This window comes from Sardina pilchardus, chromosome 1 (genome assembly GCF_963854185.1).
Source record: "Sardina pilchardus chromosome 1, fSarPil1.1, whole genome shotgun sequence".
In the NCBI taxonomy this organism is placed as follows: domain Eukaryota; kingdom Metazoa; phylum Chordata; class Actinopteri; order Clupeiformes; family Clupeidae; genus Sardina; species Sardina pilchardus.
Window position 1 is genome coordinate 1,072,861 of NC_084994.1, and position 17,832 is coordinate 1,090,692.

The 17,832-nt window shown below is 45.3% G+C and overlaps 1 protein-coding gene and 1 long non-coding RNA gene across 2 annotated transcripts; both read right to left on the minus strand.

Annotated features, from left to right (window-relative positions):
* Positions 1-403: 403 nt before the first annotated feature.
* LOC134080612 (uncharacterized) lies at positions 404-5,853 on the minus strand. The gene is made up of 3 exons (XR_009939237.1): positions 5,608-5,853; positions 2,632-2,760; positions 404-460 (listed from the first exon to the last, which is right to left on the minus strand). It is a non-coding gene; the product is annotated as an uncharacterized LOC134080612 (long non-coding RNA).
* A 2,663-nt stretch (positions 5,854-8,516) lies between these two features.
* Positions 8,517-17,136, minus strand: plk1 (polo-like kinase 1 (Drosophila)). Its single transcript, XM_062536992.1, has 11 exons — positions 16,376-17,136; positions 15,351-15,519; positions 14,963-15,107; positions 14,633-14,726; positions 13,574-13,790; positions 12,618-12,678; positions 12,192-12,292; positions 11,713-11,790; positions 10,093-10,247; positions 9,615-9,797; positions 8,517-9,042 (listed from the first exon to the last, which is right to left on the minus strand). The coding sequence occupies exons 1-11, from the start codon at positions 16,736-16,738 to the stop codon at positions 8,845-8,847; spliced, it is 1,764 nt and encodes a 587-aa protein (XP_062392976.1). The 5' UTR covers positions 16,739-17,136; the 3' UTR covers positions 8,517-8,844.
* Between the last annotated feature and the right edge of the window lie 696 nt (positions 17,137-17,832).

Sequence of the window (17,832 nt, forward strand, 5' to 3'; positions counted from 1 at the left end):
TGGTATGTTGGTCTCAATGTAGACTGTGGCTATGTGGTTATGTAGGCTATGTGGTGATGGTATGTTGGTCTCAATGTAGACTGTGGCTATGTGTTGATGGTATGTTGGTCTCAATGTAGACTGTGGCTATGTGGTTATGTAGGCTATGTGGTGATGGTATGTTGGTCTCAATGACTAACTAATCAGAAGTGTGTCTTATACTGCCACTTACTGGTCACATGGTGGTACTACAACAGTCACTACCTCAAAGCACCTTTAATTTCAAGCTTCAGTAGAACGTAACATGCCTGTAGTGAGAATTGTATTTCCTGTGGGAATCTCAGACACTGATACTCACCTCAGACCAGCAGGAACACTTCCTCCTCCTCCTCCTCCTCCTCCTCCTCCTCCAAAGTGGAGTGGTGGTTCCATGGACCGGCAACTCAGTACAGGAGAGGGTGATCTCTTCTGCTGGATGGAGCTGTATTTCACACACACAGATACAGATATACAGAGAGAGAGAGAGAGAGAGAGAGAGAGAGAGAGAGAGAGAAAAGGACATCATACACATACAAACACACCATAATCAGGGCCGGATTAACAAATCATAGACCCCTGGGCACAAATGTCTGATGAGCCCCCCCCCCCAATCTCCCATCATCACCCCCGCAGCCATGTCTGTGATCTTTATGTTCTGAGTTCATTGTGAGATGCACGTTAAATCTGTCTCTTGTTTCTATGATTGAGTGCAGTGGTTTCTATGTCTGTGATCTTTATGTTCTGAGTTCATTGTGAGATGCACGTTAAATCTGTCTCTTGTTTCTATGATTGAGTGCAGTGGTTTCTATGTCTGTGATCTTTATGTTCTGAGTTCATTGTGAGATGCACGCTAAATCTGTCTCTTGTTTCTATGATTGAGTGCAGTGGTTTCTATGTCTGTGATCTTTATGTTCTGAGTTCATTGTGAGATGCACGCTAAATCTGTCTCTTGTTTCTATGATTGAGTGCAGTGGTTTCTATGTCTGTGATCTTTATGTTCTGAGTTCATTGTGAGATGCACGTTAAATCTGTCTCTTGTTTCTATGATTGAGTGCAGTGGTTTCTATGTCTGTGATCTTTATGTTCTGAGTTCATTGTGAGATGCACGTTAAATCTGTCTCTTGTTTCTATGATTGAGTGCAGTGGTTTCTATGTCTGTGATCTTTATGTTCTGAGTTCATTGTGAGATGCACGTTAAATCTGTCTCTTGTTTCTATACATTTCTAGTTAATTATTAGTAGACGATTAATTCGCTACAAACTTTAGGTAATTTAAGTCATAGCCTTCACTGTATTGGCACTGTGAGGTTAAATAGGTGGTTGTCACTTTAAGAATGGGAACCTGAGTGAAAACGTTTTGAAAATAGAAAGGTTTCCTGACCATGTCGTGGTATTATGTAGCGGTAATTTAAGTCATAGCTTACACTGTATTGGCGATAGAAGGCTGTAGATGCATGTCACTGTTAAAAATGAATCTGGACACAACTGGAGGACTTTTTGGATCAAAGGAATATGCCACATAGTTTAGCCAGATGGGAAATGAACACAAATCATAATATGTGACCCTGCACAGCGAAACCAGTCGCTTTGGTAAAATCTACAAAATCAAGTTATTGTGCTCACATGAACGGCCATAAACTAAGCTTTCCAACGATATGTTTATCGAAGGTATTACAGAAACCATCACTAAGATAATCCAAAGTTGACATGGTTCTCCCGTCACGATTATGCCAGAAGAGGAGAAATCAACTTTTTAAGCGGCGTGGACAACGGGAATGACAGCTAATGTGTTGAATCTTCGCCGGGTTGAACGGTCAAAACCGTGAATTTTTTTTTCGTGAAATGAGTTCAGGATATGAAACTGTAGACTGTATACTGTCGAATTATGCGAAAACGTGAAATTCAACATTTTAACCCGGAAGTTTGTTTATTGTGGATTTTCTCAAAATAGTATAGTGCGACAAGCGACTGATTTTGCTGTGCAGGGTCACATATCTAAAGCATGTGCAACTAACGGGATTAACAAGATTGGAAGAATTCCACAAAATGTCAGATGTAATTGCACTCACTTTAAATCGATTAAAATCATTCATTAAATCATTCCTCCAATTCTACCTCTTCCTCCTATAAAACACCTGCTACTCAGACAGATGAGTTCAGAACATGCAGCCTAACTTGTAAAACAACACGGTAGGCTAACTAAAACGTGGTATTTATTAAAATCAACAACATTGAGCTCTCTGGAATGCATTGACCAAACGCACTGCGTTAATATGATGACTAACGTCACCGTTAACTAGCATGCTCAACCGGCAAAACATAGTCCACCAACTTATGTGATGATGAGAGAGTTCGAAGCATATAAACGCTGAAAGGTTACAGTGAAGCAATGTTCAAGCAATGCATGAAAACCTATTGGTTAATCCATAATCAGAAGTATGTGTCTTATACTGCCACTTACTGGTCACATGGTGGTACTACAACATTCACTACCTCGTAAGTTCAACCAGCTTCATGCAAAGTACAGCACCTATAATACCAAGCTCCAGGTGAACTCAACATGTCTGTACTGATGATTGTATTTCCTGTGGGAATCTCACACACTGATACTCACCTCTGACCAGCAGGAACACTTCCTTCTCCAGAGTGGAGGAGTGATGGATCCATGGACTGGTCACTCTTCTTGGACACACAACTTGGTGATCTGATTTCTTCTGCTAGGTGGAGCTGTATTTTACATAGCCTACAGATACAGCGGGAGGGAGAGAGAGAGAGAGAGAGAGAGAGAGAGAGAGAGAGAGAGAGAGAGAGAGAGAGAGAGAGAGAGAAAGAGATGCTATTAGAAGCCTCGACTGGTGAACCCAGCCTGATCTGCTGGTGATTGGATTTGGCCCTGCAGTTCAGGTTGGAAACCTGCATAAAACGGGCTCATCCACACGGATCCATTCGGATCCATAACATAGACAGGGTTAGGGTTATAGGTGACCAAACCTTTCTCAATTGATTCTATGGTGCTTTTTCATGTAGAATCCATTTCTGCTTAAGACATTTTTATATCGGGTGAGATAAGGTAATTTGGGACACTTTTTGGTGGATCACAAATAAAATGCTAAACAGGGTGAAAGTGAATACTTTTATCACTTCATATGAGTCTTAGCAACATTTCTGTGCAGAAAATATGCTGCCAAATATAATATTTTATAAGATATTAACCTTCAAAGTCAAAGACAGAAAGTGTTCAGGTAGAACGAGACACTCGGTCAGGTAAAAATGGGACAGTCAGTTGTAGAATTGAGTTGAAGAATGTGCAACTTTTGTTAGGCTACTCTTGCTAATAAAGTAATTAGCCTCTTGTAACGTTAGCCTAGATGGGACAGTCAGTTGTAGCATTGAGTTGAAGAATGTGCAACTTTTGTTAGGCTACTCTTGCTAATAAAGTAAGCCTCTTGTAACGTTAGCCTAGATGGGACAGTCAGTTGTAGAATTGAGTTGAAGAATGTGCAACTTTTGTTAGGCTACTCTTGCTAATAAAGTAAGCCTCTTGTAACGTTAGCCTAGATGGGACAGTCAGTTGTAGCATTGAGTTGAAGAATGTGCAACTTTTGTTAGGCTACTCTTGCTAATAAAGTAAGCCTCTTGTAACGTTAGCCTAGATGGGACAGTCAGTTGTAGAATTGAGTTGAAGAATGTGCAACTTTTGTTAGGCTACTCTTGCTAATAAAGTAAGCCTCTTGTAACGTTAGCCTAGATGGGACAGTCAGTTGTAGAATTGAGTTGAAGAATGTGCAACTTTTGTTAGGCTACTCTTGCTAATAAAGTAAGCCTCTTGTAACGTTAGCCTAGCTGCTTCTGATAACTTTACATTGAGACTGTGTTACATAGGATACCTGTGATGTGTGTAGCCTGGCAGAGTGGAATTAGTTGGGCTCCTTAATCCTGCCAAAGCAAAGTGTTTTCACTTAGTGTAAACATACACTCTGTAGCCTAGGGTGGACTGTTGAGACACTTTTTGCGTTTTGATTTTACACACAAAAATAGATAGTGAAAAGAAGTGAATTTCCACATGACATTTCACATTAAGTTTTATGAGCATGTAGACTTAAATATTATCAATCAATAATACCCATAAGTAGTTTATATTTTCCACAATTAGCTCATAAACATAAGGTGCATTTTTGTCTCGACTGCGTCTCAACTGTACCCTATGTGGTGCAGTTGAGACACCCATTTTTAATGAAGTATAGTAAACTAACCGTTCATTGCAAAATTTTATGAATAAACCCCTAGAAATTGCAAAGTGTTTTTAATTTAACTTCATTAATTTACTTTACATTCGCATTTGTTAAAGGGGTTCGAAACATGTACAAAACATGTGACGCAGGAACAGATATGGCCACCGTACAAATGGAATGTTGGAGTAATGACGCTAACAATACAATGTGTGTCTCAACTGTCCCCCGCAGAGCACCTTGCACATTTCCCTAGATTTTGCAACAACCTTACATGACATAAAATATGACAGTTTTTAGGACACATGATAACGTTTGTAATGATACCAATTATGTAGGCTACAACAGTAGACCTAACTAGCCGGTTGCATGCACGAAAAGGCAAATGCAGAATTCGACTGCAGGTGTCTTCATCCCGCGAGTTTTGAGTGACGTGACATGGTCGCATTTTTGTGACATGATCACAACTTTTCTTCAAGTCGAACAACACGTCTAACCAGCATGCACTGCATATGACTCAGTCAAATTACGTTTCGACTGCATGCGTTTGCAGCCGACTTGACATGTCGAGTGCAGCTATGTGTCACGCATGTGCATAGACAAAATCACAACTTGGGCTTAGGCTACTGCGCACGCAAGATATTTAAGGTGTCTCAACTATACTCGTGTCTCAACTGTAGGCCTACACGGTCTACCATCATTTTGTGAGAGCCAATTGCATTTGGGCATCATTTTATTGACTAATTTGAATGTAATAATGGGTCTGTGAAGAAATATTCGACCTTGTGTTCGTGCTGTGTTGTATTCAGTTACATTAGGACACACACACACACACACACACACACACACACACACACACACACACACACACACAGTTAGGACACTTGACCTTTTTCGTTCATGTGCAATGAGAGACAGCATCTCATTAACTAGCCTATGCGTGTTATACAAAATGTCCAAAGCAGCAATGGATTCTACACGAACAAGTACATATATACTTCTGCTTCTCTCGTAACTTTTTCAGCTGTTCGGAGCTACCAGGAGCTGCCTGCCATATTTAACTTCACTCGGTCAACTGTTTTATAGGCACACAGCTTTTGTAGCCAACATAGCCTCATCTTCGTATCCTACAAAGCGGCAGGTCTACGTTATTCTCGGGATAATCCTTAATTAAAACGAGAATCAACAGAGCTAGCCTGCTCGACAACAAGCCCGTTCGCTCCCCCTCCGTCCCGTGGTGTCGACATCGACAGATAGCCTATACTATCCCAGGCTACATTGTCCCGTTGTGTTGTAGCCTGTTGTTATGAAACCAGTCGCGTTGAAGAATTGATTAAACTGTCTAATGCTGAGAAACTTACCAAGAATATTTTATACTTCGTGTTCATCGAGGCGACTATTATAATCCATAAACTAAACTATAAATCGTTTTAGGGGAGGGGACGTGACACGCTGTGACATTCTCTGGGTGCAGTCCTCCAGTTATGGGTATGGAAGCCTACTTGGCAAAAACAAAAACAATAGTCAATTGCGCAGTCAACAAATTCAAACAGTTGGTCAGACTATAGTAGAGTGAATAGCAATAGGCCTATAATAAACGATATCAATACAAGCAAGCATAATGAAAATAAACCATGAAAATATGGGAAATAGTTAAAAAAATAAAATAAAAAAAAAAGTCATTTAATCAATCATATGATTAATTAATTCCTTCATCATATACCATATGGGCTATGTTGTTATTCACCCCTAATATCTGAGTGATGCTTCTCAGTCAAATAACAGTTTGTGTTGTTATGCAATAACCATATCATGGTTTGTAGGCTAATTGCCATCTTTTTTTTCACTGCAATATGCCTTAAATATGTTGATGGTTATGTCATATTTGTACATCTCAATCTGTTCATTTCTTTTCAGAAAAGGTTGGGAACCCCTATGATCCTTGGTTCAAGAAGTACTCCTGTGACCTCAAGAACAAAAAACATGTGACATTGCTGGGAGTTTTCCTTTAAAGTGTAACGCTGGCGTTAAGTGTTAAAGAGTCTTCTGTAATGAATGAGTTCACAAACTACATTGATGCTTCATTTTATGTGCAGAGACCCACAGCAAGCTACAGTACTGACTAGGCTTGGCACTATTGAAGCGATATTGGTGGTTATGTGCAGAGACCCACAGCAAGCTACAGTACTGACTAGGCTTGGCACTATTGAAGCGATATTGGTGGTTATGTGCAGAGACCCACAGCAAGCTACAGTACTGACTAGGCTTGGCACTATTGAAGCGATATTGGTGGTTATGTGCAGAGACCCACAGCAAGCTACAGTACTGACTAGGCTTGGCACTATTGAAGCGATATTGGTGGTTATGTGCAGAGACCCACAGCAAGCTACAGTGCTGACTAGGCTTGGCACTATTGAAGCGATATTGGTGGTTATGTGCAGAGACCCACAGCAAGCTACAGTACTGACTAGGCTTGGCACTATTGAAGCGATATTGGTGGTTATGTGCAGAGACCCACAGCAAGCTACAGTACTGACTAGGCTTGGCACTATTGAAGCGATATTGGTGGTTATGTGCAGAGACCCACAGCAAGCTACAGTACTGACTAGGCTTGGCACTATTGAAGCGATATTGGTGGTTATGTGCAGAGACCCACAGCAAGCTACAGTACTGACTAGGCTTGGCACTATTGAAGCGATATTGGTGGTTATGTGCAGAGACCCACAGCAAGCTACAGTACTGACTAGGCTTGGCACTATTGAAGCGATATTGGTGGTTATGTGCAGAGACCCACAGCAAGCTACAGTACTGACTAGGCTTGGCACGATTGAAGCGATATTGGTGGTTATGTGCAGAGACCCACAGCAAGCTACAGTGCTGACTAGGCTTGGCACTATTGAAGCGATATTGGTGGTTATGTGCAGAGACCCACAGCAAGCTACAGTTCTGACTAGGCTTGGCACTATTGAAGCGATATTGGTGGTTATGTGCAGAGACCCACAGCAAGCTACAGTGCTGACTAGGCTTGGCACTATTGAAGCGATATTGGTGGTTATGTGCAGAGACCCACAGCAAGCTACAGTACTGACTAGGCTTGGCACGATTGAAGCGATATTGGTGGTTATGTGCAGAGACCCACAGCAAGCTACAGTACTGACTAGGCTTGGCACGATTGAAGCGATATTGGTGGTTCAAAAATGCTATTTTGAAAGCGTTGCTCGCCGCCCTGAGGCTCTAGCTGTGGCCGGTGCTGGCTCTGCAGTGCTTGGTCAATAAATATCCTACTGTCTCCACGTCTTAGTTGATGCATTTTCTTCAGAAAAAACATCCTTTGGTCCATTTTAATTTGCATGGCCGTCATACTTCACTCGAATCACTGATCCGTTCGCTTTCTGTTATAGTCTGACATGTACCTGGTTGCCATATTATGTATGTACCCTACACATACACAATCACTTAATTTCAACCCTTCTGTCATAGATGAACACCTGGCAACCCAAAACCCAAATAAGGAAACCGGTGCAGATTTCACAGCATAGTCTCGCAAACAAGCGGGCTACGTGATGTAGCCTACTCCAGAGGTAGCTGTTGTGACATAGTTGGAAAATGAATTGATTAACACATCACAAACTGTTCGAGTGTTAGTAACTTGTGTCCTCGAAACAAAATCCGACAGCAGCTTTGGAAGTAGGCTGCAGGCAGCAGTTGGATAGGCTGCATAGGCTCTCGGTAAGGTAAAAGCAACGACCGAAATGCACAGTAACATAATCTCGTTTTTTTTTTTTTTGGAAAGCTAAACACTTCAGCAGGTATGGGCTAGAGCTCAAGGGGTGTGGCAGTGACCTCATCGAAACGCTGGTATGCGTTTTCCCCCATCCAAACGAACACTCAAGGGCTGCGTTTTCGAATTTATTCACTCTGGGACCCGGTTTCAGAAAGCTCAGTTTTAGGGCTATGCGTTTACAGGATTTGTTTGGACGGTCGGCCAAAACATCTGCGTTTAACCCAAAACGCGTCTCCGTGTGGATGGCCCTTTAGCCGGAGTTACACTTTAATGCAAAAAATTACTTCTCACTGTTCTCAGGTCAAACATTTATGTGATTAAAATGAGATTAATTTCAATGAATTACAAGGCCTTTAATTAGATTTTTTTTTTTTTTTTTTTTTAATCGAGTCCCAGCCCTAGTGAAAATACATTAGAGGTTTCAAGTAGCCTTTTAAAAACAAACACTCTTACTTCGTAAGCAACTCTATAGAAACGGAACAGAAATGTGAAATAAGACAAAGCTCTTTATTAAATTTGGAATATTAAAGATAGTAAAAACACACCTGGTAAACATTGAACTTGCTCAAATACTTTACAGATGGAGAGAATAGAAACAAGTAAAACCACATGGAAACAGACCAACGGAGACAGACGCACAGAACAGACAGAACAGGACATGATCAACTGACAAGACTTCCGTCAAACCTCCACTATCCCACAATTCATCAGGAGACGGACACGGCTCGCTGTACAGACAGACAACTTCCCATGAGGGGCGGTCTGAGTGAGTGTGTGTGTGTGTGTGTACGTGTGAGAAAGTGAGTGTGTGTGGTCAGCGCTGTGCGGAGGGCGCGCTCTTGCAGGCCTGAAGCTTCTCCACCATGTTGCGGGCGTAGCGTAGCCGACTGGCCAGCTCGCGGCTGCAGCCGAACTCCTCCATCACGCTCATGCGGAACGTCCGGAACTCACGCCGCTCGTCGATGTACGTCACCGCCCCCATCAGAGGGCACAGGATCACCTTCGTGTGGTCCTACACACACACAGGGAAAGAGTCAACATGTGAGTGTAGGCAATCATAAATGGGCATGGGGGGGGGGGGGGGGGGCGCAGCAGGCTACAGCGCCCGTACCATTTACGGGTCCGAGTGCCCATGGGGACCCAGGTTCGAATCCGGCCTGCGGTCATATCCCGATCCCACCCCATATCTCTCTCTCCCACTTGTTTGATAGCCAGACTTTCCATGACTTTGCCGCAAAAATGATTACATTTTTTTTTTAAAAAAAGCCCTGCACACGCCCGGACTCGAACCTGCAAAACAGCAGCACCTCGGATCGGGAGTCGAGTGCGCTAACAATCCAGCTAAAAGCCCAGGCTACTAGCTTTCATGCCAGCAGCGCTCTTGAGGCGTCTGAGAGTGAGGTTTACTAACGTTCCACACGCACAGCTGGCATCCATTACATAGGCAGGCAAAAGTTTACGGTGTGTGTGTGTGTGTGTGTGTGTGTGTAGGAGACTCGTGACACCCCTAGTAGGCAAGGTGTGCATGTGTGTGTGTGTAGGTGTGTAGGTGTGTAGGTGTGTGTGTAGGAGGTGGCCTCTGACCTGGAAGAAGTTGATCTGCACGGTGCCGTTGCTGAGGTGCAGCACGATGGCGCTCTTGGTGCGGAACCAGTGGCGCAGGAAGGGCAGGCGCGTCAGCTGGTCTCCGTCCCGCGGCGTGATGTTGGCGCCCGCCTTCAGCAGGTGCTCACTCATGTAGTTACGGAAGTACTTCAGCAGCGTGATCTACACACACACACACACACACACACACACGGTGTCAGTGGGTAGAACGTCCATTGGAGATAGTGAACGAAGATGAACCCACAGTGGATTTAAAATATACGAGCACTAGTAATGATGTGTCAGATAGCAGGGCCTGAAGGCTTTTGTAAATGCAACATTTGCTAGGAAATGGAACTCATGAACAGCTATAATAAGATAGGCAGGTGAAATATACAGAGCCAAAAAACATTTGGTCTCAATCATTCCAAGCTTGGGTGGGTCACAGTCATTTGTACACACACACACACACACGCACCTTCTTGGCGAGAGGCGAGGGGTAGGAGCGGACGCTGAGGTAGGACTCGGCCGAGTTGCGGTCGATGTACTGGAGCGTGTCGCCGTCGTCGTAGAGGACGAGACGTGTGGAGTCGTTGAACAGCACACCCACGCTGTTATCACACAGCTGGTAACCTGAGGGGGGGACCAGCAACACACACACACACACACTTAACACACACCCACACACCAGGGCTACCATTTTCATGGACTTCACTTCAAAAAAGTATATATTCTATTCTATTCTATTCTACTCTATTCTATTCAAGGAAATCTCATTTAAGGTCATGGAACGGTTTTGATCCCGTGAGGGAAATTCAGTGGCTCTGCATTTAACCCAATTTAACCGAGTTAGTGAACACACAGCACACAGTGAATTGCCTTCACGACCCAGGAAACCTGCTGTAGTGTGAGGACGCACTGATCCAGTTCTGAGAGAACATGTGGGGCCAATCTACTCAAACCAACTCCCTTGCATGTGGGGCCAATCTACTCAAACCAACTCCCATGTATATCTATTAAGTGATCTGGGCCCCGTGTCCAGCAATGGCATTTGTTGTGCCTGCAGCGGCCATTTTCCATACGTGTCCTATGAAGTTTAGCGTTCACTACGCTCTGAGCCCCTGGTGAAGAAAACACTCCGTGAGATCTGTTTAACATCAGGAACAGCGCTAGGCTCATCAATGCTACATCTCTTTTGCAAGCCAATTACAATCAAGGAAGGGGGAGGGACCTACACGGTCAACATTGTTGGTAGTGGCAGAAAACTCCTATGTGAGTAAATATTTAACTGCAAACCGAATGCAAATAACAAAGCATGGAAGGAGATACCAGCAGGTTAGAGATGTTGCAAACAATTACAGAAATAATTATATTATTTTACAGATCAAGACCCCGAGTAGAGAAGACCCTAATAAAACGCTGGCATCGGACCGGTACTCCAAAGCAGGCGATACCCAAAGACCGGGACTAAAAGCGTTCATTAAAGCACCTCTACCGTAGATATGAGATTCACTGATGTGGTGAAGCTGAAGGCCCTCACACCACCTTCAAAGCTCAATTCAAGAACCCAACAGTTCTTCCTGATTACGGCTGAACACGTCAACATTTCTCACGGCACCGTGAACACAACAGATGTGCTGAAGCTGAAGGCTCTCACCCCGAGCTCTGCACTGTGAACTCAACCTGTAAGGTGCATTTGCACTGTTTTGAGGCCAAATCAGAATGCTTTCCTCTTCCATCAACAATGAATTGTTGAACACTAGCCTCTGCTACCCATAGACAGTAATGCTAGCGCCACTGTTCAACTGACAAGAACGTTTACTTCTCATCTACACCTAGACATCACACATCCTCTTCTGAATAGACTGAGCATTGGCTGGTGAGTGATGCACATCGTTAACATCATTACGGAGAGGGAGAGCGGTAGGGACACAAAACAGCAAAGCTTAAAACAATGATGAGCATTAAATACTCCATATGTGCGATAGAACACTGAACAGCCCTACTCTACACCAACCGCTACCATTCAGTTGTGTAGGACGTGTGTGTGTGTGTGTGTGTGTGTGTGTGTGTGTGTGTGTGTGTGTGTGTGTCTTACCTAGGCCATATTTGTCAGAGTAGTCCACCCATTTGCTGATCCAGAAGATGGGAATGCAGGCAGGGTCCTCCGATTCCTCTGTGAGAGGAGACAACAGCGAGACATTACGAGAGGAATGGTCCATGTTGGGCATGTTTGTTTGAGCAGCGGTCAGACCAGACACCACAGAGGTGCACATGGCATGAATGACTGGACACTGACACAGAGTGTCATTACTGAAATCTGTGCGTGCGCAGATTTCAATAATGTCGGGCTGTAAACGTGTTCGGGCTTTTAAAAAGCTGTCAATCAAAATATCTGTTCGAGCTCGAGCTGAACACTGTCGGGCTCGGGCCTCGTCGGGTCTAACTTTTAAGGCCCGATTACAGCTCTAGTTTGGCCAGTGTGTGTGAGTGTAGGCAGGGGGGCACTAGTGTATGCAGGTGTGTGTGTGTGTGTGTGTGTGTGTGTGTGTGTGTGTGTGTGTGTGTGTGACGTACCCTGGCGGATGACTGCTTTCTCTGAGGGTTTGGCGTTGTTGAGGCTGGTGAGCTGTTGCAGCAGGTCAGAGAGGTGTGTGTCTGCAACATCTGGACTTTCACTGTGAACACACACACAGTCAGCCAATCAGGACATCACGGGGCAGTCACATGACCAGACAGCCTAAACATTACAGCTGCTTGCTACAGAAGATGACTGCCCTTCACCGATGGATCGTCACTGAGATTCACCAAGTGAGCCGCACCAAAACAAGGTCATGAATTATGCTGCTAACCTACAAAAGCAGTTGTTAGCAAAATAATGGCTTAATATTGAATGACTGAAATACACTGAATGTCAGCAGCAAGTACAGTCACACTTTAAAGTGTTCATAACGCATACTATACTGGAAGTGTGTGTGTGTTAATTATCCATACGGTTCTTACCCTTGCTGTGGCTCGTCCTTCTGGTCCGCCTTCCCCAGTATCTCCAAGGGACTGTCTGTACCTGAACACACACACACACACACACACAGACAGATGAGCACATGACTCCACTCACAGGTGCACTGTTGAGGGGTGGACACACAGGCTTCTCCGAGTGTGTGAGACTCCTGTGGGAGTCCTAACTGACGTCTCTGCAGAAGTGTGTGTGTGCGCGTACACAAGCAGCTCGTCCTTGTTGATAGTGGTGTGTGAGAGGTGTGTGCAGTCGCTGTGATTGAGCTGTGTGTCCAACTCTTGAGTGTGTGTGACTCCTCAGCCTTGTTGATGGTAGTGAGCAGTCGCTCTGACTGAGTGGTGTGTGTGTGCAAAAGAACCAAACTCTTTTTACAAATGCGTTTCGGCGTCAAGCCGTCCTCCTCAGTGTATGAGATCAAAGAATGAACTAGTGAGTGCGCTTCTTTTGCACATTAGAATTGGATACTTTAACTCGCACCCGAAGAAGCAAAGAGATCTTTTGGAGTCTGAGCGCACCTCTCTCTGCAACTTGTGTCTGACTCCTCACCCTTGTTGATGGCGGTGAGCTGTGTGTGTGTGTGTGTGTGTGTGCGTGTGTGTCCTCACCCTTGTTGATGGCGGTGAGGTGTGTGTGTGTGTGTGTGTGTGTGCGCGCGTGCACCCTCACCCTTGTTGATGGCGGTGAGCTGTGTGTGTGCGTGTGTGTCCTCACCCTTGTTGATGGCGGTGAGCTGTGTGCGTATGCGTGTGTGTGTGTGCGCCCTCACCCTTGTTGATGGCGGTGAGGTGTGTGTGTGTGTGTTTGCGCGTGCTCTCACCCTTGCTGATGGCAGTGAGCTGTGTGTGTGCACGCGTGTGTGTGTGCCCTCACCCTTGTTGATGGCGGTGAGCGTGTGTGTGTGTGTGTGTCTGTGTGTGTGCGTGCGTGCGTGTGCCCTCACCCTTGTTGATGGCGGTGAGGGGTCGCCGGGGCGGCTCCAGGGTGCCGGGGGCGATGGAGAAGCGCGGGGCGACGGTGAGGCAGGAGGTGGGCAGGCGCATGGGCACGTAGCCGCTGGTGAAGAACTCGTCCGTCAGCAGGTCGGCGATGGTGGGCCGCAGAGACGGCTCCGCATGCAGCATGCGCTTGATCAACGCCGCCGCCACCGGACTGATGTGCTGCAACACACACACACACACACACACACACACGTTAACACACGTTAACACACACTTAGATGGCTCCGCATGCAGCATGCGCTTGATCAACGCCGCCGCCACCGGACTGATGTGCTGCAACACACACACACACACACACACACACGTTAACACACGTTAACACACACTTAGATGGCTCCGCATGCAGCATGCGCTTGATCAACGCCGCCGCCACCGGACTGATGTGCTGCAACACACACACACACACACACACACACACGTTAACACACGTTAACACACACTTAGATGGCTCCGCATGCAGCATGCGCTTGATCAACGCCGCCGCCACCGGACTGATGTGCTGCAACACACACACACACACACACACACACGTTAACACACGTTAACACACACTTAGATGGCTCCGCATGCAGCATGCGCTTGATCAACGCCGCCGCCACCGGGCTGATGTGCTGGAACACACACACACACACACACACACACGTTAACACACACTTAGATGGCTCCGCATGCAGCATGCGCTTGATCAACGCCGCCGCCACCGGGCTGATGTGCTGGAACACACACACACGTTAACACACACACACACTAAGACGGCTCCGCATGCAGCATGCGCTTGATCAACGCCACCGGGCTGATGTGCTGGAACACACACACACACACACACTTCGAACTAGCTCCACATCAAGTGTGTGCTTAATGCCACAGCTACAGCATTGATGTGCCAACACACACAGCTGCTAAAGGATGCCAAACACTACATCTGCATTTGTAGTCACCACACACTCACTTGTGGGATGCTGTACTTGTTACATCAACCAAACACACACACACACACTCACTCGTGGGATGCTGTACTCGTTCTTCTTGATGCGGACGTACGTCTCCTTCAGACACGACGTCTCAAACGGTGGCTTTCCGACCAGCAGTGTGTACCTACACAGACACACACACAGTCAGTGATCAAGTAATCACAACACCAAACAGGCATACAATGTGTGTGATTAACTAGAAGAATTATTAAACAATACTAAATAGATCCCAGTCTTCTCCACACACACACAAAGAGTCAGTGATCAAGTAATCACACCAAACAGGCAGACGACGTGTGCGATTATCTAGAATTATTAAACAATACTAAATAGATCCCAGTCCTCCCCTCACACACTTACAGGATGCAGCCGAGGGACCAGATGTCCACCTCGAAGCTGTGTCCCTTCTTGCACAGCACCTCGGGGGCGATGTAGTTGGGCGTCCCACACAGAGTCTTCTTCCTCTCGCCGTCAAACTCGATCTTCGTGGCCAAGCCAAAGTCCCCTAAAAGCAGAGACATGGAGAATGAATGAGAGGGGAAGCATGTGTTAGAACACTGCCACACACACACACACGCATGTATACAAATCAACAGTTAATGCAGGACTGGAAACAGTTCACGAGATTCCAACCAGCCACACACTTCAGCCAAGTTAGAGTTGGTAGTGGTGGTGCATGTGGATGCAAGCACAAAACAATGACCTCCATGTGAGTGGAGAACAGGTGTGTGTGTGTGTGTGTACTCACCTATCTTAACCTCCATTTCTTCATTGAGGAAGAGGTTGCCCAGCTTGAGATCGCGGTGGATGACACGGTTGTTGTGGAGGTACTGGCAGCCCTGGATGGTCTGGCGCATGAAGTAGCGCGCCTCGGGCTCCGTCACGGCCTTTCGGCGCTTGTGCAGCTCCAGCAGAGACTGGGGGGGGGGGGGGGGCGGGATATATATTAAACATACGGCGCACGGAGACTGGACGGGACGGGACATAAATTAAACGCACGGCGCACACTCAGGACAGACCGCGTAAACCACGCCATCGCTGGCATTGTGGAATTCGACTTCGATGGTAAATGTCAGAACAAACTAAAATATATAGCCATAATTTCGCAAGACCCTTCAAGTCGTTGTGATGGAGGCATTCTCGCCAAAATATCCTGTTGTAGTGTCACGTTTGTTAGTTTCTGACATAAGTTCTCCTCACACACAAAACAGCAGACAAAGTTTTCTAAGGGAAGGTCCGATTAGATTGTTTGAAATACCAGGATCTTTAAGCCAGACTCTGGCAGTTGATATTCAGATAATGCAAATATGTATTGACTGGAAATAAGTGCCTTTACGCTTGCCAACTTAAAGTTGGTAGTTAAACTGATCATCTTTCTCCAAAACTCACGCTGACAAACTCTTACCGAGCGCCAAGTTAGCAGGAAACGTCCTTTCCTTGTGGTTCAATTATTTCAAGCTCAGGAAAAACTGACGTTAGCCAGCGTTTGGTCACCGTTCATTTCACTCGAGTTCAAATGCAAAAACTCAAGTTGCAGATACAATCTAATGCTGAATCCTAAACACTAACTAACACGGTTGGTTGATCGGTTAACCAATGGAGTAAATGTTCTTAAGTTAGTAATGAGCGATGCTACTGACAAGCTATGGTAGCTAACGTTAGCAAACAAATTCGACCGTTGGCTGACAAACTTCATCGGCTAGCCAACTATGCGTTTGCCTGCTAGCATAACTTGCCAGCGTTGCCCCGAAGTACACAGCAAGAAAAACTCACCCGTCTGCGGCAAATCTCCAAAACCACGAACACGAAGTCGTCGTCCTCAAAGAAACCATGAAAGCCCACGACGTGCGGATTGCCCAGGCTTTTATGAATGGCAATTTCAGTGCTCATCTTCTCCTTCTGATGGGGCTTCAAGAGCAGAGCTTTGGGCACCACTTTCCCAGCGAACACCTCCTTAGTGTCCATGTCTGTGATTTCATAGCATTTCGCAAAACCCCCCTTTCCAAGGAAACGGCCTCGCATATACCTCTTCATAGTCCGCGGGTCCACCAATATATCAGGAATCTCTTTAAGTGGTGCAGATTTTGGGTCGACGTGAGAGGACGGCTTAGCCGCCTTCGCTATTCCAGCACTCATCTTTTCAGGAAAGTCTTATTCAGCCTAGTGTCAATAATGTAAGCAACAAAGAGCAATACAACTTTAAAATGCGATACGATTTTGCTATAAAATAGTACAATTACACCGAAGTCTAGCTTGCTGAAGCACACGTCAACTGATCATCCTTGTCCGTGCTAACGTTATCGACAGATAGTTTAGCTTCTTCAGTCAGGCTAAGTAAAGTGCGGATTTAAATGAAAACGTCCAGTGTTGCAACTCGGCGATTGTCGATTAAAACTAAACGTACTTCAAAGACAGCGTGCAATCAACGCCTGCTAATGTTTCATCTAATAATTTACGATAAAACTGCAAATAAACAAGCCTCTCCGGGCAAACCGCCTGCCTATGTTAAAACGCGTCCTCCTGAATGCCAACAGTGACTGCTGCAATATTTTAAATTGTGCTCCGTTCGTTATCCACGCATCTGATTGGCCCCTCGGTCAGTGACGCGCGTTTCTCATTGGCTGGTCTGATTTGAATTCCAAGCCCTTGCCGTGGGGGATCATGGGAGTTTGTGCATTAAAATAACTTTAGCAATGTTATGTTATCATACGCTGTATTTATATATTTTTTAAGAATATGCTTATTTTTAGGAATATCTGCGCCTTAATATCCCATGAGGTATACCCATTTTGTTTTAAGTATTTACGTTATCCTGTGAAAACAAGGAAACAATGCTTCAGACATGCGCAGTTTGTGTTGTCCTTGTATGTGCCTGTGGGCTTTAAACTATCCACGTAGAACTAAAAAGATCCTTAAATCACACACAGCTTTCTCAACCATCTCTGGTAGCCTAGGCATAACTTGACAGAAACTAAGCATACTCAGAAAAACAAATAGGTTTGTGCATTTTCTGTGTAGTTTTTTCTTTTTCTTTTTTAAATGACAGGTGAATGTTTCCTATGAACCAAACTGAACAACAGTGCAATTAGTGGGGCAGTTGTGTATCAAGCCTATATCTTGCAGCCAAGTATGGATGGTTGTCTGCAACTGCTTGTTACCAATTTCAGTATGTTCATTAAAAATCCACATTCCATAGCACGCTCCTGTTGGATGTGTTTGTGTGTGTGTAT

What these genes read in the sequence shown, in the direction of transcription:
- plk1 (XM_062536992.1), bottom strand. Translation starts at nt 16,738, where the DNA reads ATGAGTGCTGGAATAGCGAAGGCGGCTAAGCCGTCCTCTCACGTCGAC. An exon ending in TGGTCCCTCGGCTGCATCCT is followed by an intron (nt 14,727 to 14,962) that starts GTAAGTGTGTGA and finishes GTGTCTGTGTAG; the next exon opens with GTACACACTGCTGGTCGGAA. An exon ending in CTCTGACAAATATGGCCTAG is followed by an intron (nt 10,248 to 11,712) that starts GTAAGACACACA and finishes TCCCCCCCTCAG; the next exon opens with GTTACCAGCTGTGTGATAAC.